The sequence below is a fragment of the Diorhabda sublineata genome, chromosome 2, assembly GCF_026230105.1.
Source record: "Diorhabda sublineata isolate icDioSubl1.1 chromosome 2, icDioSubl1.1, whole genome shotgun sequence".
NCBI classification, from domain to species: domain Eukaryota; kingdom Metazoa; phylum Arthropoda; class Insecta; order Coleoptera; family Chrysomelidae; genus Diorhabda; species Diorhabda sublineata.
This window is the reverse complement of record NC_079475.1, coordinates 24,600,647-24,625,367: the sequence shown is the minus strand read 5'-3', so window position 1 is coordinate 24,625,367 and position 24,721 is coordinate 24,600,647. Positions and strand designations below refer to the sequence as shown.

Below are 24,721 nucleotides of genomic sequence, written 5' to 3'. Positions count from 1 at the left end.
CACGAAGCAGAATGTTGTGGAGGAATTTCGTAGGATTTTTGCTATGAAAACTGTACAAATATATATACACCGTTTCATTGTCCTGATGTAAAACAATTTTTGTCTTGAGACTTTTATGTGTTTATTTATTTAAATATTCACTAAATTGACCCAACAACTTGGTATTATATTTGCCATATATGTTTTAACCTTTTTAAGGTAGTAAATGTCAATTATATCGTAATTGGTGGTGCTTCAATTAACTCTTCAATGTTTTACGAATCATCAGTTGCTCCAAGAAGAGTAGCTCGTTATACTACCATAATGTAGGCTCCGGAATGTCTCTTCTATAAATTCTGGTTAATACGTTAATAAAATAACAATAATACCTATTATTTGATGTAAGATATCAACCACAAAAAAATAATGAATGCCTGGGTAAAAATTGAGAAATTATTTGATTTAGTTCTTGAAAGTTCTAGAGAGCCCTTAGATCAAATAATTATTACAAAGTTAGCTAAATGTGTAATTTTTATCTAGACTGGAAAAAGAACATTTCCAAAACTTCCAGCTGGCATTAAAATTCGTTCGTTCTCTACGATTGTATTTGAAATTTGGAGTGAACAATTATGAAAATTACATTGGATGAAAGCATCAAAATGAATAGCGTTTGAGATACCGACCTAAATTTAACAGACAATTTTATCTTGGTGATAATCAAAGATATATTTTAGAATGAAGGTTTTTTACAGCGTAGCAAATAATTTAGGGATAGTCAATGTGAAATTACGCTGCATTTCCTCGAAACGAACATTTTGTGATAATTCTAGTGAATAGAGCGGTTAGGAGGTAGCCGCCACTATTTTTATTATTCACAACGAGGACGATCAAAGTTCTGTTCCCGTTTGCTAAAAAACAAAAACTTTTTGCTTTTATCTCTATAAGCTCAACTTTCCTGTAAAAACTACAATGGATCTATTCGAAGCGTAAAATTTCAAAATGCGGATGTTTTCCATTAGATATCGTTAGAATATTAGGAAAGGGTGATAGGTAAATTTGTAGAATAATGATTCTAATTTAGTTATCCTCAAGAATTTTTATATTCCACTTAGAGTGGTGGATTTAACACAGTAGTGAGAAACATACAAAATGAAGAGAAACTCCAACTAAATGATAATAAATCGAATTCGCTGATGAAATCAAATAATCTTAAGCTAACTTTGATTCAATTTTCATCATATCAACCACTGACGTTACACCAAAATTTGTACACAGAAGACTCGAAATTCTGGATCAGAATAAAAAAAAAATTTCATACTACAACAGAAATTCGTTGTCTAAATACAACTCGAACAATAAGGGAATTTTGATTCAAAAATATCTGGATGGTACCATAAGTAACTAGATGTTTGAAAAACTCCAATGTATTAATACAAAGTACCGGTTTTAAATTTGCTCATTATTGCGATATGCGATATAATAATTTAATTTGGAAGGCCAAAATTAAAGCTTCTCTGAGTGAATCTGATTCTTTGATTACAAGAATAAAATAGAACAGAACTCATACTAGGTCATATGAGATACCAAAACGAGTATTGTAGTGGTAGGTATAGAAATAGTGAAAAATATTCACAAAGAGGTATTGTCGTTGATGGAAAGTACAAAAGTTGGCAGATTCAGTAGTCATTTCAAGTGTAGTTCATCGCATATTATCTGAAAATATGGTCTTAAGAAAGCTGTGACATTGGTCCTCACTTTACACTCGAGACAAAGGTGCAATTAAAGTTATGAAACTGAAAACGAAGAACCACATCCAAACAAGGTGAAGATTGAAGAGTTTATTTTAATGTTTCAGAAAATAAATCAAGGAAAAAGTCCTCATTTTGCTAAAAAGAAACTGTGGTTTCATGAAGACAATGCAACAGATCACAAATCCGTTATTGTAAAAGCCAAAATCAATGAACTGCCTTTGGAATTGGTACCTCATGCATCCTGTTCGCCAGCACGGCTTATTTTCTGTTCTCAAATTTAAAAAACAAATTGCCTTAGTGGTTCCAACGATAAAAAAGACAGTTCTTATTAAGAAAAGGGTATCGAATTTATTGAATATTAAATTATATAGAGATATTACATTGGAAAATTTTATACATTGAGTTTATCCTGTTTTGTATTGGTATTTGGGGTTTCAATAGTTCTTTTTCAGTTAAAATAATTGGTCATGCTACACTTTTGATGTTATATTTTTTACTTTATTTATTACTTTATCCTGTATATAATAATTTTATGGGAATAATTTGCATGTAGACTTTGTTTTCACGGTGTTTTTGGTGGATAAGCTTCACTGCATTATTTGTCAATCACTTTTTTATATCTTGAAAAGAATTATAATTTGAATAACCTCATCATCGTTTAATTTGTACAAATTTTGAACAATTTTTGAACCACAAGCCAATTTTCCATACAAAGATATAAGTAAGTGGAAACATCGACGAAAGCAGTTTCAAGCTGCTGAAAAATTAAATCGGAATTATGGATATATTTCATATCTATAAAATCCCTTGTCTTGATTTTAGATATCTATGGATTTTATTGATACAGGTAGCTAGTGTTTAGGTACAATATTAAATCCAATGCTAAATATCCTGGTTTTCTGCAATACGGTTAGGATTAAAATAATAAATACTGCTGGCCACATAGTGGAAAGTGGAAAACGGGTGGCAATTATTCAAGCAGAAAAGGTCTACGTAGAAAGCGATTTAATTACGGGAAGGAAGGAAGGTATCTCAATAATTTCGATGGGTTACCATCAGTTTTAACCGAGTGTGGTTTCGAAACATTTTGCAAACATGATAAGCCATAGACGTTGGTGTTTAATAATATGAAATATATATTCATGAAAAACTATTATTCTTTATTCTCAAACTGGTAATCATGAATATTTCCATTTTGTTAATTTTATTATACATAACGGAAGATAAATATTCACAAAATTGTTTACTGAAAAAAGGGAGCGAAGGGCAAACAAATTTTGAGTTTAAAATATAAAATACATTTTTTTATTACATTTCGAATACCGAAAGACAAACACAGTCAGAAATTGTTTATATAGAATGAAAGTTTATTTAATTTTGTACAAAAATGATCTTCTACCCTTTTGCGTATGATAAATGAAAATCGTCATAGAAACAAGTATACCAAGTATTTTGTGTTTCTTAAGACTTCTAGTCTATTTTCCAATCAAAATTTTTTGGAAATCTAATCGTAAATTGAAATTGCGTGAGATAGCTGATGCCGTAAACATATCAGAAGGCAGTGTGTTTACAATTATGCATGAACATTTGACCATGAGAAAGCTTTTTCCAAAGTAGGTAAAAATGTACGTTTTTGTCAAATTTCGCGAAATGTTTTTTGTAACAGAAACAAATTTTTTCACACAAATTTTGAGGTTATGTGAAAAAAATTTGAATCTTTTTATTACCTACAACTTTGCTATTTAACTATTTTTCATGGAACTTGTAGTTTTGCCGTTAAAAAGTCACCTCCTTCTTTCCGCTCCTTTCATTTTCCTCTATTCTATAAGAACAGTTTCAATATTCAAAGTATGATAGAAAAATGCATTCTCTTATTTATCATTCGAAATATTTTTTTTTCTGCAGCCACAAATCCTGTAGTAAAATTTTTTCTTCTTCAAGTACTCATAATCACGAAAATCTGTGTCAATTTTGAGCATCCTACAACACTTTTCACCCAAAATATTATTTTACTGTACTAAATATTCTGTTAACACAATAATGGTCGACAGTCTCTTCTTTATCACAACTACTGCAGTCATCAAATCGATGAAAATTTTAATAAAAGTATATATATATATATATATATATATATATATATATATATAAATATATATATATATATATATATATATATATATATATATATATATATATATATATATATAAATTATATTCCAGCATCATATAGTAAGTATAATGACAGTATATTCCGAAATCATGTTTTTTGAGATGTTAAATCTTGTATCATGGAGAGTTTTCTCTATGTCATTTCATACTTCTGAAAGCAGTGACTATTACCGATTTTTATTGTTGATATCTCTATCCTTTCAGTAAATTTCAGCAATAATATTGTCTATCATTACTTTATTGAAAGCTGACCCAAAAGTATTAATTATTTTTGTCATTGTCTTATGTTCTTCGGCAAGGATGATCCTAAAGGTCAAGAAAAACACCTTACTAACTTTACAACGGTATCAATAATTTCTTTCCCATTTTCTTCTTTTTGAGAATTATTATTAGGAAATATATATGTATAAGGTAGGTACGCACCTGTTTCAAGATAATTCCTACACATTTTCAGTATAGTTGGCATGTGAGAGGCTCTAATTTGTGAATTTAGAAAGGAAACAGAGAATACTTGTAACCGGCTGTAGGGTATAAGAGCTAGTACAAAACGATTACAATAAGGTGAAGCGGGAGAACGCTTCTAATTAGAGACCAGCGAATCGTGTTCCCGATCCTCATCCGTGATCCCATATGACTAGTAACACGAAGCTTATTAGATCGGATGGAAACTGAGTGATAATTTCATAGAAATATAGGTACTAAATTAAAATAACACTCATTTAGTTAACACACATCAAGATAATATAGAAAACAGACAAATAGCATTAATAATATGAAGTGGAATATTGAGCCTATTAAATATCTCATTTAAGTATCATAATTTGAATTAAGCTGAATTACAGCTTTAAGAGGGTGTATGAACGAACCAAAAGAGCTCAAACTTAATCGAATGAAACGTTCTCTCTCACGATCTCTATGAATTTTAAAGTAAAGGGAAATGTTTAGCTCTCGCGAGCCTAACCTCTGAAGCTAGCTGAAAAATTATAGGATTTTCGCAATTACTGTTAAGTTGGAATTTTGAATGTTTACTAACTTCAGTTTCTGAAGAAAAAAACTTGGTTATCGAAACCTATGTTAAATAATGTAATTGTGAGTATTGGTGTAAAGAGTGTGTTTAGTAAGCGATTACTGTATTTATATGTTTTTTTAAATGAAATTGTAATGCTCCAACCAAATGATAGTTTCCGTCTATCTGCTCAAAATATGCATCGCTCTCGTTTGACGATAATCTATCTCCTGCAAGTGAAACTTTGAGGTAAGAAAATAGGAAAAAATCGATGAGGCCAAATCTGGTGAATTTGAGTCATGACAATTACCGAAGTGTAAGTAAATGCGTTATCCTGATGGATGAGTACTTTTTTTGTTAAAATGCGGTCGCTGTCATGCAATTTTCTCTTTTTACCTTATCAAGTAATTACACTGTCCTGATACTTGATATATCATTTTAAAGATAATCGATGAACAAAATCTTACGACTATCCCAAAAACGATCGCCATAACTCTTCCGCCCGATAACACCGTCTTTGCCTTTTTCGCCAGTAAGTTCGTACAGCAGTGGGCAAATCAGGTTACTTCTACAGTTATAAATAAACGCATATTTTATTAAACCGCGTCAATAAAGCATGAGAAATGTTTATGTGAATGAGATTTTGGTTCAAAGTTAGCAAACACGACAAACAACGAGCGGATATCTTACGCATTCATAATTCTTCAATCAGTATATAGAAAATGCGTTCTTTTGATATACCGATGGTCTTCTATCTTTCTAACCTTAATCCGATTGTCGTCCAGTACCATTAATTGGTATACTTTTCGATGTTATCGCTGGTTGGCGCAGTTTTTGTCCATTCTGAACACTCGTCGTCAGTCAAGTTGTGATACAGTTGCCAGCTGTAAGGCAAGGTGCAAATTGAAACGCTTATAGCGCATGTGCGGTGACGTAAGTTAGCGGGACTAGCGTGATACTTCAGTACTCGATGCACTTGCTCGTGAGTCAATTTAAAACCTGCGCTACAATATGCGCGTTTGCGCCTGTTCGTGTCGTGTTTTTGTGTCACGTCTATCCACACACAATATACGCGCCTCAATTTGTCTACATTATCCGTAAAAAGTCTAAATCCGCTCTCATTTGTAAAGATGTATTTTTTTCAAACACAAATATTTAATGATAGATTGATACACACTGTCCATTTTCAGAAAAATCTTTACAACGGCTCACTTATTCGATTGCCAAACAGACATTAAGCATCTAAAATGGCCGAAATAACTTATATAGATCAGTTCCGACATCTTCAGGATGAAAAGAAACGTTTCAGATAATCCCTATTAAAGATGGGCAGTTTTGGCTATCATCTTGCAACGAAATTGTGGTAGAAATGAATTGAAGAGAAACAAAATCATAAGCCAAATTTGAACTTTAGATTGTACACTCATATTTACTATGATAATACTTTCGAATTTCTTATGAAAGCCCTCAAAAATAATTTTTTGTCCTTAAAAACAGTTCACCCCTCACGAATACTTAATCCGCTTTAAACATCCTAAGGTTCTCGTTTTCCGTTTAAACATCACCTTTGTGGCCATGGAAACGGGCGTTAAAAAGAGATGCGATTATAACATTCTCAGTCCAGTAATAGGTAACCCAACGCTCAAAGGTGTTTGCCCGTTTGTTCCTTCTACTGAAATAAACGGATTACTGCTGTTAGGATAGCGATTACACGGGGAGATATTGCACTAGCAGCAAGGATCAGGTGTCTTGCATTGATTTATTTCTCTACAAGTATTATTCGCTTTAATAATGTTTACTGTAATCCTCAAATCATCAAAAAAGATCAATGAAATGAATAAATAGAAGAATTTGATTATTATAACTTACTGTCCAGCCATTTAGAATCATATTTCAGTGTCCTCTTAAAACTGTATTCTTTTCTTCCCGTTGTTAAATTATGTAAGTCTGTTCTAAAAATGACAGTGTCAGCCTTTGTGAATTCTGCATTAGTTCCAGAATACAATCCAGCTAAATCTCCAGGATTACCCTTTTCAACCCATACTGCGGTGGAATTGTCAGCGGGGTCGTAAGGACACTTCGCGATACCCATACCTATACCAGGCACGAACGTATTCCGAGGAAGATGAGTCAAATTTGCCTGAAACAAATAAATCGTGAGTTAAATTTGGATATATAAATTAATTGAGGTAAAATATACGAACAAACTTCTCATTCTGCAAATAAAATTATATTTGAATAAATGACAATAACCACAAAAGTGATAGAAAATTAGCATAGTTATGTATTGTTATGGTATGATAATGTGTAATGTTTATTTTTATAAATTTTTTTTTAAATAAAATCAGATTTTAATTTGGGCGCCATTAATAATTATTTGAATTTCTTTATTTTATTATGTTATTATTATTTTTTTTTATTCTCAGGGTATTATATTGTGAGGTCAAATTAAAAAATTTTATTGCGATAAATTGTTATGGTTATAAGGTCAGATTATAATAGTTTTAAGACCGGGTCTGTTCTTTATAATGAATAAAATATTCAAAATATACAATTTCTTAACTAGCTATTACAATTATTTTATTTTACAAACATTCATTCATTCATTCATACTTGTAATTACACTCATAAAACTAAATTATATGGAAATGTGAACTCAAATATTATATACTAAAAGATATACTTAAACTTAATAGAACAGTACCTTAAGTGTTTGTTATGTTGTATTTTTAATTTTTTTTAAATTGGAAATTGTTACGGCCTTGCAGATACTCCGCTGTAGTTCTACTCCTGTTCTTTTCCTTTTCACAACTTCTTTATCTTGGAAATTGTACCTTTGTGAGTATTCTCACTTATTTCACTTTATTTAATTGTTTAAACTAATTTCTTATTACTACACTTATACAATTATTAATTATCAATCCTTTGAATATTTTATGCCTTTTTTATCAAGATTTTAATTTTTAAATTTCAATTAAAATTATTTTACTCTTTTCTTTCTTGCCAAAAAAAATTCTCTCGTTGTTGATTCTTTTCTTAATTGCAGTTGTCAAAATTTTTATATTTTATCATTTATAACCTTAAAATTTATGTTGGTATGTCACATAAATTTTTGAAGTTGGTGCTCCTGTTTTTATCTGTCAATTTATGGATTAAATTCTTTGATTATACAGGATTTGTCAAAATTAAATAATAATTTAGAATATAGTGTTGGCCAAAACTTAATATAAAGAATGTTATTTATTTTATTGTGATAAACTGCTCTAAGTAACCGAATAACAGAACTGAACTTATTGCTTATTGCAATTTTTGAATTTCTAGTCGTGATTTTACTATTTCCACATAATTATATTGCTTTGGTGGTAAGTAAGTTATATATTTTTATAAATACCTATTTCGGTTTTCATACAAATATATTTCAAAAAAAAAATAGAAACATCAAGGCAGTAAAAAGTTAAAGAAAATTATAATTTCAAATATATGTATGTTTATAAGAATAACAATTAAAATATTTCAATATGAAACCTGACTTATAACTAAAAAATACGAGTATAAATAAATAATAATAAATTAACTATTTTCCTCACGAAAAACTATTTTTAAAAAATTTATTCACAACAATAAATACAATTTTTAATTTTACAAATACTGAATGAACTTAATTAATCTCACAATTAAATCAACTAAAATAAAATATGTTTACAATATTTCCTATTTTTATATTGAAATAAATTCTAACAAATGTTTATGAAATATGATCTTTGGCGTTCAAATTTTTAAAATATTCTGGAATTTTCTAGATGTAACTTCTCTATCCTTAATAATGAAAGTAAGTTATTTTTCAGGCCCTGTCCTCTTTCTTTAATTTCAAATTCTTCTTTTGTTCAATCTTCTGTTTTCTTGAAAATCTTCTTATAAATTTTCGAATTAACCAAAACATTAAAATAATTATACAAATTATTATTATTACTGAAAATAATATAATTGGCTTGCGGCTTTGAGGATTCTGTATCTCTTGGATTAGTTGGTTTTTTGCAATTTTTTTTATTTCAAAATCTATTTTCAAAACTTTCGATTCAAAATCTAATTTTGTCAAAATTATTGACTTTCCATTTTAAATTTGTTTATTGGTTGGAAAGATTTCGTTTTCTACTTCTACTTCTACTACAATTTCCTGGGATTCTGATGATCGATGGATAATCTCAGAAGTAAAATAACTAAAATTCATTGAAATATATTTACAGCAATTGCTATTTTTATATTAAAATAAATGCTGACAAATGTTTATCAAATATGATCTTTGGCGTTTTAATTTGTAAAATAATCCGAAATTTTCTAGATGATAATACTAGATACATAAAAAACAAATAAAAACTGTGGAATAAGACTTAGATTAAGATTTAATAGAGGTTACTCGCTGGATTAATTAACTCACACCCACACTCATCCATCCATCCATTCATATTAAACCCATATTGCTTATAAGGCAGATTTCAGTTACTCTGAGAGTTAAAAAAAATTAGAAAAAAGTATATAATGAAATGAAAGTCTTATTATAGGATTCTTATAAAGACCTCCTAAAATGAATGAGTCTGTTTCAAAAGAAGCAAACAAAAAAATTAATCCTATTTATGATTGTGCGTTAGCTTACGAAATACATTCGCAAAAACTTCTACTTATAGATCCCTTCGCAGTGGAAAGCAGTAACTTTAATTCCCTAATGTAACTCGAGGATTCCGTATTATTATATCTATTCGAAACGATAAGGAGGGGAAATCTTTCAAATTCCAAACGAGTGAAAGATATAAATTCGCTAAATATGACTATGGCTGCATTGAAATTTTCCAAATGGAAATCATCACGGTGAGAGATCAGATACAAAAAACAGAGACTAACTAGCCATTGTGGGTTAAAATTTTGATTTACTTAATCATATCGGTTGCATTTTATTTTAATGTTTGATATAGCTAATTAGAATTTGAGGCCTTACACCTGATAATAATATAAAATCCTAGTCATTCTGTAAAAAACCTTTCAAGTAATAAGCTAGCATGGCTAATATTACTATATATTATATAATTTTTTTGCATAGTTTATTAAACACTAAACTGACACATGTAACGATAATATTCCATTGCATGAAAGTTGAAAACTTTTTTTAATTATCAATTCGATAAAAGCCGATCTTGGAAATATTACTCATAACGATTATTTCTGCCGAGTTAACAGAATTAACAGTTAATATGAATGAATAAATAGTGGTGCTAACATATTATACACGAGATGGAAGACCTCGTATCTTTGTACTCTATATGAGTCTTGATTATTGGTCAATTCTCCTCCATTGACAACAACTGGTTCTTACCTATCTGATTGCTATTATCCAAATTTTCTAATTCTCTTAAAAAACTGCGTATTAATCTATCGTGAACTGGCTCTCTTTACCGTTAGCAATATTTTTACCTCTCCAGTTTTCATTTTTAGTATGAGTTTTTACGGCATTGGATGAAAATCTCACTTTCTGTAAGTACTCAAATTTTTGTTTTTTGTAAAAACTTGTAAGTGGTCCGATAATGTATCCACTTGATTATATGTATTGTATATTGTTGATCGCAACATGTTTTTCTGACGATATGTTTGTTAAACTCAGGGGATGTTGCAAAATAACTGAAGGTCTTCTATATAGATCAGAATTCTTAAACACTAATTGAACTTCCGATTATTTCAAAGCAGAGGCTGTTAATCTTTTGACGTCTGATGCCAGATGAGATTTCAATATTCCTTGTATTCTGTTTTTATCATTTTTTCATGTCGATAGTTTTCATACAAACTTCGGTTCGTAGTATTATATCTTAATATTAATATTACATGTATCGTGAATCTCTTCGCAGACACACTATTTTGGTAAGCAATATAAACACACTTCTTAGTAAACACGACAGTATCCTATTAATTTATAATCGAGGAGTATAACACAAGCCCGTTGTGAATAAATTGGTGTAACCGGTCCTGTACTAAGAGTCAAGCGTTATGAACCCAATAATGGCAAACGAGAATGGCGGAATTAATAAAGTGAAACATGAACTGAAACTAATGTGATGGGAAACGCTAGTGGATGGGAAAGTAAGAAAGAGAAAGACGGTAATACGAAAACGGTCGGGGCACCTACATTGTAAAATACCAGTTATTTTCTATAACCTCATAGTGAAGGCGTATTCGCAGTATATAATACAAGAAGGAATTTGAATTAATTATTCTTATAAGAATATGTTGCCTAAAGAAGTGGAAGGAATTTGAAAATTATTATTGAGAAGTATTCTTTGAATAGAAATGGATATTTGAGATACAATATTCGTATTCTCACTTAGAAGCTATGACGGCGTTATTTATGGGATGTTAAGACTTGCTTACGTATCATCTCTTCGATGATCTACTTGGAAGTCCTCTTTTGGTTGGTGAAAATTCTTTGAAAATTGCCATTATCTTCACATCACTCTTCACCCTTTTCTACCTCGCACTCATAAGACCACATCAGGCCTTTCGCAAATTTTCTTATGTAGATGTCCTTCAAGTAGATCCGTGAAGTATGGACCTAATTTCCATTAGCATTAATTTGTAATCTTCAGCAAATATCATGATAATTCTCACACAGATTTATTTTTAGTTGACATATGAATTCTTCCATAAAAAGCCCAATTTTATAGTTGTCTCTGTCACTTAATCCTTGACTTCTCCTGTTAGGCTTCTGCTATCGGTAATGTGGATGCCGAGGAACTTGAAACTCATGACTTAATCCACTGTCTGATTGTATACAGTCAATTCACAACGTTTAGGTTTCTTAGATATTGTGAGCGATTTAGTCTTCTGTGTTTAGATCTCTAATTGTTCTTATAGCGTTTTTCAACATTTTCAGATCGTAGTAATCTCTCAAAAGTTTCCATGAGGTCTAAAAATCATATAAAACTTCGACTCTTCCTCACTTGTACTAGTATTGACAATATGTCTGGTCAGCATGTCTTCATTTCCAGAACAGTACAAAGGAGGTCCGATTCATTTGTGTTAATAAATTTAATATTTTTAAAGATTTTTTAAGACAGCCTCTTTTCTGAGAAACCTCTTCATTTGCGTACCTTTATTTGTGCCGAATTATCAAATTATTATTCAAAATTTTTTATATAACATTGATGCCAACGTTCAATGAAATCAAGAAATATTGTTGGATAATTCTCAAAACTAGGTATCTATTTTTTTGATGAAACTAATTTTAAAGGAATCTTGAGGATTTTTACACCTGGCAACTCTAATTCTGCGGCCGACTGTGAGTTGGCAATCATTTTGATTTTGATTTGTGACATCATTTTCTTTCAAATGCTGTAAGATTGACTGAAAAAACATATAGCTGCAAGTCATATTAGTATATTAGTGACATTAAATTAATTACAGGTAATTGCAGCTAATTTTTATAAGACAACCTATCCTTATTCCATTCCATACATCCTCAAGATTCCTTTAAAATTAATATCATCAAAAAAACAGATACCTGCAGGATCGAGCGATGGGATCCTGTACTAATAATAACTTCTTCCTTATTAACATTCGAGAAGGATTTTCTTGTAGTTCTATCTTTTTACAAAATTACAGATGAAATTCTCACTGCAACTGATAAGCATGAATATACAAATATGGGACTTTAGTCGAGTCCTTCCTACCATCTTTCATGCCGTCAGTAAGCTATTTATAGTCTCAATCAATCTTTAAAAGAGTTTGAAAAAGAAACAATATAAGATATTCCAGAGAATATAAGAATTTGCTAGACTAGTAAATTTTTAAATCTACATTTGCTTTTATTGGTGGGATAAATTCAAGTGGTATTGTTGCAAATCATGCGTTTTTCAAACAATCAACATCTCAAGCTTTAGAAATTGTAATAAGAGTTACTGGAAAAAAAGACTGTATATTGAGGAATTAACATAATCTTGAATCTACTACATTTCTATAGTCGTCTTGTGACTTTTTTCAATACATTTATCAGTAATTTTTATATTTTTGTTTATTTATCTAGCTCATAGTGCTATTCTTGCTATTGTATCAGGTTTTCTGTGATTTCTGTGATTTTTTCGACATAAGATAGTAGTTTTATCATATTCTACTCATTTTTTTGTGATTTGTTCAATTATAATCCTTCAGAGATTGGGTGATGTGTTTTGTTATTAACTAGCTAATAATTCTTATCATAAACTTCAAGAAATCATGTTTTCGGTAGTTTTATCAAAGAATAATTCATAAAAATTACATCGCAGCATGTGTGTAGCGAAGATAAAATACACGGTTGGAGCTATTGTTTTTTGAATGCACCGAGACTAGAAGCTCTCTTGAAGATGAAGGGAGTATTAAAAATTTATGTTTGAGTTACCGATGATGGTTTCGCATAAAATTCCTGTATCGATTTTGCATTTGACTTTTTTACTTTACGACTTCACTTCCTTCTTGCATGCTGCACTAACTTTTATTTCATATTAAAATATTTACGTAGTGTTTTCGATTTCCTTGGAAATACCATTGAGATTCTGTAATTCAATATCGACAATATTGATTATTTTTAATATGGAATCATAACGTCTCATTTTATTATTCCAATCAACGTATTACCAACGTAAGAGGCTCTATTTTTAATTACATTTTTTGTGACCGAATTTATACTTAATGTGCAAAAACTAGACAGATCCGGTAGAACCGTATTGTGAGTTCATGACATCTACAAGTACAAATCAGTAGAATCATTATAACAAAGTTTTTAAATTGGATGTTTCGACTGTTCAAAAACGTTGTTGTTTGAACTGATATGTGAGAGCTCGCATTGTCGTGGTGGAGAATAAATCATCTTCTGCGATTTTTTTCGAACGCTTCTGGTAAGCAAATGGTGATATACCATTCAAAATTGACCGCTCTAATGAAATGGTGGCGACTTGGCCAGTTTTTAAGGAAAGGCGACCATTTGCATCGAAGTGCTTCCTTCGTACGCGAACAACTTTTGTTGGATTTGGCTCGTCTTGAAAGATCCATACAGTCAATTGTTGTTTAGTTTCGGGTACATATGCATAGATCTATGATTCTTCACTACCTTGTAGAGGTCTTTTGAAGCACCACCAATCTACACGAACTTTTTTTTGAGCGATTGTGAAATTATGTGGTAACCAACGCGAACAAACCTTTTCACGCACAGCATCGACGTTTACTGGCACAACAGCCGATTTTGGATGACCTGTAGTAAATTGAGATCACTATTGAATTCGGAAAACCAGCGAAAAAGGGTGGCTTAAAATGGTGCTTAATGACCAACAGACGAAGCGAGTTGATCTGCACACTGCTGTTTAATCCACGTCTAAAATCATAAATAATCATCACATGTTCACTATTAAAAATGTCAAACTTTATAACGGCAGTGTCAGATTCGACATATCCACATCATTGTTGCCATATCTCAAAATTTAAGTAGCAACCCTCGTATTCTCCTGATTAAGAATAGAGTTCATTTTTTGGCAAAAGTGATCTGTTCTATAAGAAGTTAGAATTATTATTAATAAATTAACTTTGCAGTTGCACTCTGTCTGTAAAACGTAAATTTGAAATTGCTGTTCCAAACTGTTCCATCAAATCTTAACATTGAAAGATCGATTCCGAACCATGCACATAATGATATGATCGACTTGATCAACTTATTACCAATCATGCAATTTATACTTCGTAAATTGTATCCTTACCGCTCCAATGTTAGCAAGTTAAGTGACTTTACCCCAGATATTGGTAACGTACTACCAATCAATAATAGACGTATTATTAATTTATACACTTCAACGAACCAGAAATTTCAAGTATCCATAAATAAATATTAAATTCCGTCTAAACAAACTCACTTTTCAGGTATGAATCAGTCTGCTGGTTTAGAAATCAGTAGCGGCTTTTCTGATGATAATATTTGGATAGTGTGTTGAATAAATTATTACGGGGTACACATAATTATTAGGATATAAGCCTGGCATTTACCTAGAATACAAGGGTTTTCGTCTAAATACGCATGTTTTCAATTAATAAAGCAAACCTTGAAAGAAGGAAAATCAGTGTAAGCCGTATTTCGCAATGAGCATGTTGGTATATTCTGATTTTTCCTAGTACACCAATGAAATTTCTAGAATTGTAGATTTTTTATCAGCTTGGAAGTCGGAAAAGTTCTGTCCAAACAATATTTTATACCATAATGTACTCAGTGGCGAACTGAACCTCAAAAACTTCTTGGAAGAATAGTAACAATGTATGGGTAACAGAACAATCACAATGATATAGAAACCAAAATACAATATGAGGAGGTTGCAATAGACACAATGACTCAGTCAAGCTTAGAATTAGTTGGGAACCCACCATATTCCTCAGATTTAGCCCCCAGGCATTACCAACTGTTTCTAGATCTTAAAAAACATATGCGTGATAAACGTGACAGAGGTGGAACAAAGGAAATTCTCTTTGTATATATTAGGTAAATAATACCTTAAGAACAACACTCTGCGGAACACAGAAATAATACGAAGAAACCGACCACAAAGAGCTAGATTGCTAGGTTACATAAAACAATATCAGACCATAGAGAAACTAGAAAGGTCCTGTTCGATAAGCGTACAAAATTGGTGGAAAAAATTTCAAGAGTAGTACCACGAATAGAACAAACTGAGAACAAATAGCCGAGATAGAAATGATAAAAGCTGAGAGGCCTGTAGCGCTAATTTAATCTAAATATGCATTATACTATAAATCAAATTTCTACATTTCTCTTCGAATACCATCTTTAAAACGACGATCGTCTAATTTTGCACTTAGCTCTTCCAGTAGTTTGCGAAATTAAATGCTGTTAATAATTATTGTTTCAGTCGACTTCATCATTTTTTTTATCACTCCTCGTATTAAAACATAAACAATGTTCCAATTTCATAGTTTATGTGGATTTTTAGTTGATTATTTCCATTTTGTAAATAAAACCGAACTCGTTAGGTTAAATTAAACCAATCTCGGTTTGCTGAATATAATAATTCAGACTATTAATATTTAATCCAAGTGAATATTCATCAGTTATGCCACTGTCTTCGGATGAATATGATATTAGTTTTCTCTATTACTCTCCAGTACGTCTTGTCTTATTTACTGACTGAGGTTACATCTTGTCTGTATTTAATGACTCTATTTGGAGCTGGCTGTTTAGAATTTAATAAAGTTTTCTTATGCAATATTACTGCATATCTTATCTCTTTTAATAACCCTCAAGTAATTTTGCAACAAGGAGTTGGTTAATGAGATAAAGTTGATGTAATATATGTCTGGAAAGGTACTAGATTTCTTGTCGTATAAGTTATTTGACATTTCAGAGAAAGCTATTAAATATGTTTTGATTAGTTTCTTATACCTAAAGGCGTTGTTGAACTGTTTTGGTAAAAAAAGTGCTCAGAATTTCTAGAGTTTTTTTCAGTCCAACATACTCGATTTGTGAAGCTGTAGCTCAGGATTTTTATTTTTGTCTTGTGACTCGCTTCTCCAAATAATTCCCTTTTTATATAATAAACAATGTATCATTTGGTATTCCATCAATAAGTTACAAAATGTTTTTTTTGGTTCTAGTTATATGAAGGTTTCTAATGATAGAATAAGAAGTTATATCATTTTAGACATTCATAATTCGTTATATGCCTTTGATATGACAAGCGCAAAATGCGACTAGACACTGGCGTTCTAACCAGACACGGTCGTCTAAGACTCCACTTCCATGCTACGAGGATGTTCCCAGAAGTACTTGGCCTGACCTAGAGATAGCGGTAGTTGCTTGGAAAATACCACTGCATTAGAAAGTACATAATCAACAGTAAAATATTGGGTATCAGAGTAGCAGAGTTTAAACGAGGCCGTACGACCTCCAAAGACCAGCATCGCATTGATCGACCAAATGATGACTCCAGAAATGTCGAAAAATCGACAAAGGGGTACTCAATGATCGTCGACTAAAAGTGCACCAGCTAGCAGATATAGTAGGTATTTGAAAAAGTGCGGTACATCGCATATTTACCGAAAATTTGGACTTGAAAGAGCTATGCAAAGGATGGGTGCCACGTTTGCTCAAAATGGAAAAAACATGGGTCGTTAAGATGTTAACATAGAGTTTTTGGCAATTTGTTGCGTCAGAGACTTTTGGGACCATTCTCTTATAGGCACCGCGGACGATACGGAATGTCGTTGGTGCTTGGGGGAAGGAAAAAGTATAGATACGTCATCAGTGTGTGATCAACACCCACACGCGCGAAATACATGGGAAAGTCTAACAGCAAACTAAGGTGCCTGATAAGCTGTTCAAAGAGCATCAGCCTTTATTAGTTTTGAATAGGGCATGAGGGGCCTATCAGAGCTCGATGGTTCCTGATCCTACTAACTAAACTATTTTACTATGAATATGAGGTTGTTTATCAACTTTATACACATAATGTCTGAAAAGTTAACTAAGTCTAGTAAAAGTAAAAATGAAATTAGTGATGGAAATAACGTAACATTCAAACAGCCGATGTGGAGCGTTTAATGTGTACTGCAATAAATTGAGTTCAATAGCGCGAAAGAATACTACAAATCACGTTGTAAAATATGAAAACATAACTGTGATGTATGAAACAGAACACAACGAATATTTCAAATCATATTAAAATGTTGTAGATAATTCAGTTCCTTCCCCGACTAGTGTTAAAATTTGAATGTTTTTATGCACGGATAATGTAGATTACTAATTTCATTTATTGTTTGTTAAACTAGATGTTAATGGTAGTGGTTATACAAATAGAAGCAATTAATTCAATTTTTATGTGACATTTAGTGACAAAATGAAATTCCTGCTTAGTAACTTTTTTGTAACTTACATTGATAACCCAATCTTTGGGATTATGAGCATTAGTTCCACAAACGTACAGCCTACTTCCATCTCCCATTGATTGTATAACTCTTATGTGATTTCGACAATCAAAATGCTGAAACAAATAAAAATCATTAGTTCAAACTTATCCATAACTCTGTAATTATAAATTATAAAGGAAGTTTGACCTTTCATAAGTTGACGACAGTTTTGTTACGGTGATTATATTGTAGGTTAATGCCATGTTTTTGATGTCATCTGTCAAAATTCTATTTTATGTGAAGAAACAAGTGAATAAAGCAAGAAAAAGTTATGTAAATATGCTCCGTTTCGTGCAATGATTTGTAAATTTTTTCTGCCTTATTCATTTTGTGTAATTATTCCAGATATGGTTAATAAAACTCGTGTACTTGTACTTAGCAATCAAAGTGAGATTGCTAATGAAATGAATATTTCTAACGAACGTGTATGCATTATTTATATAGGTGCATGGCACAATTGGTTAGTGCTGATCGAAAGCTCGCTGGTATTAAAACTTCAAATGAATGTATGGATATCTTTAATAGCAATCTAAGTTAATTTTTCCGTTTACATGTGTCATGATGTGTAGATGATACACTATAACTGACCTCAACTAGATTACTGACAACAATATTCAACTAAATAGTCTGCCATGTTTTAATAAAGGAGAGCTAGTGATAAAGATTTATGGAGCTAAATCTACGAATACTCATTATCATCGTTAAATTTCTCTTTATTGTCGGTAAAGTCTGAGTCGACCAAAATTCTGCTCAACTCGTTAACGAAAAAAAAAAACATGAAAAAAAAATGCTAGAAAAAAGAATTGAAAAATACTTGGTGGGTGTCGAACCAGAATGACCGTTAACCTCCGACCGCGAAAATACTACACTGGCCATCGATTCCCCTGGAGACTAACTCCTTATATGGAGTTAGAAATAGTTCCTAGAGTTTCCGGATCTTATATTACCAGAGAAGTAGATATTTAGTAGCTTGGGGACCATTAATTCTCAAAATACCTACCTGAGATAAATTATGTTCAAGTTGCAATTCGAGCTAACGCATTTTCGAAGTAGGATGCGGAGAGGATTTTCTACTTACCGAAATCCATTTCATGTGATGTCGAAATGAAAATTGTTGTTATTATTTTTTGCCTACATAAAAATCAGGCTAATTACCCAACTACTGCAATTCTCCAATTTAACCGCCAAAAACGAAAAATTTAGTTGAGACAACCACCACCATGATAGCGAGAATTGCACAATTCGTATCTTCTACAAGAACCAAAGCTATTATAAATGTTTACCAAGTTTAAAAAATAAATAAGTTATATCTGCGCATAAATGAAAATCGTCTTTTTATATACACGTGCCATCTCGATTATGTGATTCATGGTAATTAATCCCATAAATATACGCACTTTTGTAAATAAATTTATATCGTCCATTTGCGATTTCTTAAGGATACTTGTACTGCTCTAAAAGTATAACTAGTTCATCTGTATCTGTTATCTTTGCTCTTCCATACAGTTGATAAATTTGTGTCTATTCCGTTCTCACTTTCCGGTAAGTATCCTCATGTCATATCACTATTGAAACTATTTTACATTATTTCAATTTTTTGTAATATTAATATCAGTATTTATGATTTCAGAATGTAGGTGTCAATTGAAAAATAGCGTAAATTATTCGTAAATAACTGATATTTAAAACACCCGCTTTATTCTATCCGAACGTGTTTGAAATACCCTAATACCCACTTTGATATGCTAAAATATATTATCGATTTGATGTATATATTTGACATTCATTTATTGATATTCAGAATTTTGTGTTTCTATTGTTATCATAAATTAAATATTGTTGTTCTCGTGTATTGGCTATTGAAAAGTTTATTTTACCTATCTAAGTTTATTTATTAAATAATATAAATAATGTATACTATAAAATACACATTTGAAGTTTCCGACCATATACATTATTCTAATGGAAAATATTGGTTTTAATAACTTGAGTTCTAGTTGGTTATATTTGAGCTCAAAAGTCATTGAAGTCATTAATAGCTTAAAAATTTTTAAAAAGTAATTGATTATTTTATTACTCCCATTATTCTTCGAAAAATTTCTTCTTTGACTTTTCATGGTTACCTCTCAAATAGTAAAATATGATATTTGTGGCAAAGAAATGCCACGCTCTGATTTGATTTCATTTTACTGATTTAGAAACTTTTATATAAACAGTTACCATAAATGTATGTATTTATAGTTCAGGGTATCATATAAACTGCGTTCCAAAGGATCTATTGTGTTTTCTTTTCTTGCTGTGGACTGATGATGCTTAGTGTTTACAGTTCTTTGTCTGGTTGCAAGTCTCTTGTTACTAATTTGTCATTAGAATAGTAAGTTTTCATTACCATTTTCGTTAGCATACCAAATTAAAAATTTTAGTTCAGGCTTGGCTAGTTTTACGAACCACTTTGGTATTGGTCGGTTTTTGTAACAAATTCAGGCTTATAATATCGTCAAAATTGATATTGTAACGTTTTTCGTATTTATTTACACTCTTTCTATTCGTGGGGTGAATTAATAAACACTGTCTCTTACGTTCTTAATTTATTTAAACACTATGCAATACACTCAGCTTATAATAATTTACTTATAAATATATATAATTTCTACGAATACTATATATTTAAAGCTAAACTGACTGCGTTTATACAAATCATTTATATACCTAAATAAAATTCTACAAAGTTCTAGAACAAAAAGAAGCGCAAGAAATAAATAGCGAATTCCGCCGTTTATAAAAAATATGAAGGACGCTGCCCGAAAAGCGCCACGCAATTTCGCCAAATTTTTAACATTCTGTACAGGGTCGGCATAGGGAATCATTTTGCGAACTTGTTCATAACAATGTTCTTTTGTAACTAACACCTATTTCAAAATGGGTGGAGTTATAAAAAAATATATAAATTTCTTCAATTTCTTATTTCTTAGACCTTCTGATATATTAATGCATCTAAATATTCTTGATTTTAAGTCTCTTCTTTTTTAAAATTAGTTGTTTTAATAGATTTTGAAAGAAAGATAAATTTTAACGTTTCGACTTTTCTTTAAGTCTTTATCAAAATATGATATTGGCACCGACAATTTGCTATAATATAGAACAATCGAAACTTCACCCTTGAATGGCGAAATAGTCCTCCTCAGGCTAACACATGAAGTCGTTATTATTCGTTCAAGAATTTCTCACATCAACAAGGTTTTATCAAAAGATATCTGGAAAGTTTAAATGAATGTCCAGGACATTCAGATTGCTGAATTGATAAAGTTCAGATGAATGCTCTTATTAGGCTTTCTTCTAGTTCCTAAAAGGGCAATATCACACGATATTTTAACAATACATTCTTTATTTTCTACTCTACACTAGGAAATGAGATGATAGAAAGGCCATTCAGGCCCATAGCATGGTAATAATTTTTTTTTTCATTTTTTACTATAATTTATCTTTGCCTTCCAGTCTTGAACTCCTCAAATTTCACCATGTTGCACAATGGAGGGACATGTGATGAATTGCATCTTTTTTTACTAAACAAATTTGGAAAAAAATACAAAGAAATCGTGGATCAACTTTATAGATTTTATTGTTTCTAAAAATTTTCTATTTATAATCCTTGATTATATTAATCGCTTGTGTCCCGAGGTATCTGAAAATTTCTATATTTCTGGTCAGAGGATATCATCTCATTAACAAGATATTAAGTTATTTGTTGTTATATGTGAGCTAAACAAATGTTTCGTTTCCGGTTTACCTTTGGTCCTTCTATGCGCTTGTGACTCCAATTCAATGATTATTATCATTAACTTATTGTCTCAACCATGATAATAAGTATCATATCTCTTCGTTCAGAATATTGCCAATGATATTGAACTTTTTTTGTTTTCATAAATCATTTAGTTGTTTCACTCTTTTAATTGTATGGTGAAACATTTTTGAATGCAGGTCTTGTAACGCTCAATCCAAATTCATTAGGTTTCATGTTAATAATATAAATGAATATTATCATAATTTGAACAGTTCGATTGTTTTACTAATACTTTGAACACACTATAACATTTTCATGTATAATAAATAACAATGAATTTTTTATTCCCTGTTTGTTGTTCGCTTGGTCATCGAAATTTCAATTACAATGAGTTTGATAAACATGAATTTTAGTTTGGAGTTATTTATGGTGTAACTCGGTTATATTTATAGGTTTTTTCAACATTTCACGTACAGTTAAATAGTTTAGAAGCAAATCAGGAATATTTACAAATGAAAACTCGATTTATTTTCAAATCACAAAATCTATTTTTTACCAGGTACTTAGATAGTTGTATTCGGAGATATTAGCGTTGATATCTGTCTGATTCCAATTTCTTCCTTAGTTTTTCATGAATTTATCAATCACATTGTCACATGCCAATCGATCTGTTGCATTTTTCGTCTTATAATTTTTCTATTTAATCTATTAATGTGACGCAGTTATTAATTTTGCGTCAAATAGTCGCTAACAATATTTAGGAAGAATTAAATTGTCAATTCTCCATTTCTGTTTAAGTAGCAGAATTAATTCTTGACATTCTTTTTTCTTTCACAATCTTTAAACGTTGAATTTGGGGTGATATTTCCAACCTACATAGATTACGACTGAGATACATCAACTACTAGACCAATAACCAACCACTAATTAAAAACTGCGACTACCAAACTTTCACATAATTTTCCTTATCTTATCTCTAGTATAGCCAATCTTCATTTATTTTAATTGATTGATTTTTGCTGTTTATTTATTTATTTATATCATTTTGAGGAATTTTGCTCGAGCTTAGTTCATTTAAGTATAGTTAATTTGCAGTTTGTAAACTGCAATATTAAATTTTGTACCTAAATCAGTCTTGCAGCTCTTGTAGATTTTGCGGTTTATCTGATTTTGAAATGAAAAATGTACAAAGTGTAAGATCTGATGATCTTGAGGAAATTCTTATGATCTTAGTTTATGAATTCACTTCCGAGGAAAACACCGATTTAAACACTCTTTCACACGCATAATGCGGAGATGCACCATACTGTTGAGAACAGATATTTTCATCTTTTTAGTTAAAATTGTTGTTGTATGTTATATTTTAGTTGATTTTGAGTAATGCCGTCCATTATCAGCAATTACTAGGTTAGTCAACTACAATATTGAACAGTAGCAGCAAATTCTCAAACATATTTAAAAAATTGGTATCAGAAATTTCAATATATGTCTAAAAATCAAATTGCGAAATAATGAGTTTGTTCCGTAATAATTTAGCAGCGCTCTGTAAATACAGCAACCAAAGCCTGTACCACTTTGCGAGAAAGAGTTTCCAGCTGGAGACTTGCTGACTACATCAATTAGATTCAACCTCCCGCGGCAACCAACATGATGAAGACACTTACGCACCACAATTTATAATTCTGCACTTTATTTGAGACCAATATGAATCAGTATATTCTTCAGGAAGTAAACCGATATATTCCATTATTTATTTTTCGATTTCGAACTAACTACAACTAAGTCATGATCTACAAGGTCTCACTTTGTCACCCTAAAACTAGTAACACAAAAAATGCTGGTGCAGTCTTCTAGCGTTTAAATAGAAGATCGAGGAAGTTAAATGTCGGATTGCTGGAGTTCGAAATGAGTATTTATTGTGAGCGTTTGGTGTCGGAAGCTGTACTGGAGGCAACGGTTTTGAGATGGAGATATTCGAAGTCCTCCCTCTAGTATATATTTATTCAAGGAAGAATTATTCTAAGGACGATGAAGTGTAACAATCAACAAATATTCTAGAATGGTTTTATTCTAGATCTTTGAATTGGTTATAATAAATTATAGTTTCAAAATAGTAGAAAGCAAGCTTTAAGCAATAATCAAATTAAAACGTGATTCTTGGCAATGGAACAAAATAATTATAAGAACACTTCACATCAGTATATAAGTATTTATTTAACATATTGAAATTTAGGTTTTGATGTCACTAGTTTCAAGTTTTTACTAAATTCATTCCGAAACACAAAATTAAACAAAAAATGTTATAGAAAGCATCTCACGCTTTTATAATAGTTACATCAATTTTCCCATCAGTAATTTTATTCTTAAGCCAAGAATTATTTATTACTGTTTACTTTGATCATTGCTAAAAGCGTGTTTTTTAGTTTTTTTAATTTTTTTTTTGAAATATAATTCACATTTTACTTTTTAGTATAACTAACTCCAAAAGCGTGTTTATCAATATTTTTAAACTGTATCTTATATCTTGCTTTTTACTTTAATTTGCTATTTTAAGCACTTTAATATGTACAGACGTTTTGATGGTTGCATTTCGATTTTGTAAGTCTGAGACTGCACGCTTACGTGTTTCGTCCACTAGCTCTATCTTATTGCATTGTCGTCATTTAACAATTGTACAAAGTATAAATTAAATCTGTTTATTCAAAGTTGGGCAAAAGAGAAAAGAGGCGTTGGTACAAGTAGGCAGTGATTAGAAAACGGTCATAGTTAAAAATATAAAGTTATAAACTTTATTTTCCAAAATGAATAATTAAGCAACAGTGTATTTATATTTTTCGTTATGTCCTATTACAACAGCTAATTGTGTGCATTCCGATTGATATTTTAAACTAATGCCGCTCTGAGAAAATATTGACTACTACAAATAAAACATAAAAAAAACGAAAAGTGGACGAGTCTATTATAGAACACGTTCAATACAAATACAACAAATGAACAGAATAGGATAAATTACTTATTATTTAAAAACAACTTTGAACGCTATATAAAAACGCAATCCCCTGT

The 24,721-nt window shown here is 30.9% G+C and overlaps 1 protein-coding gene across 3 annotated transcripts in view; it reads right to left on the bottom strand.

Moving 5' to 3' along the window:
* Positions 1-24,721, bottom strand: part of LOC130452612 (semaphorin-2A) — a 1,040,595-nt gene that overhangs the window by 21,538 nt on the left and 994,336 nt on the right. For all 3 annotated transcript variants that reach the window (XM_056791958.1, XM_056791957.1, XM_056791959.1), the window contains 2 exons: positions 17,844-17,951; positions 6,775-7,045 (listed from right to left, as the gene is read on the bottom strand). In XM_056791958.1, the coding sequence (XP_056647936.1) occupies positions 6,775-7,045; positions 17,844-17,951 (379 nt within the window). The remainder of the gene's footprint in view (positions 1-6,774; positions 7,046-17,843; positions 17,952-24,721) is intronic.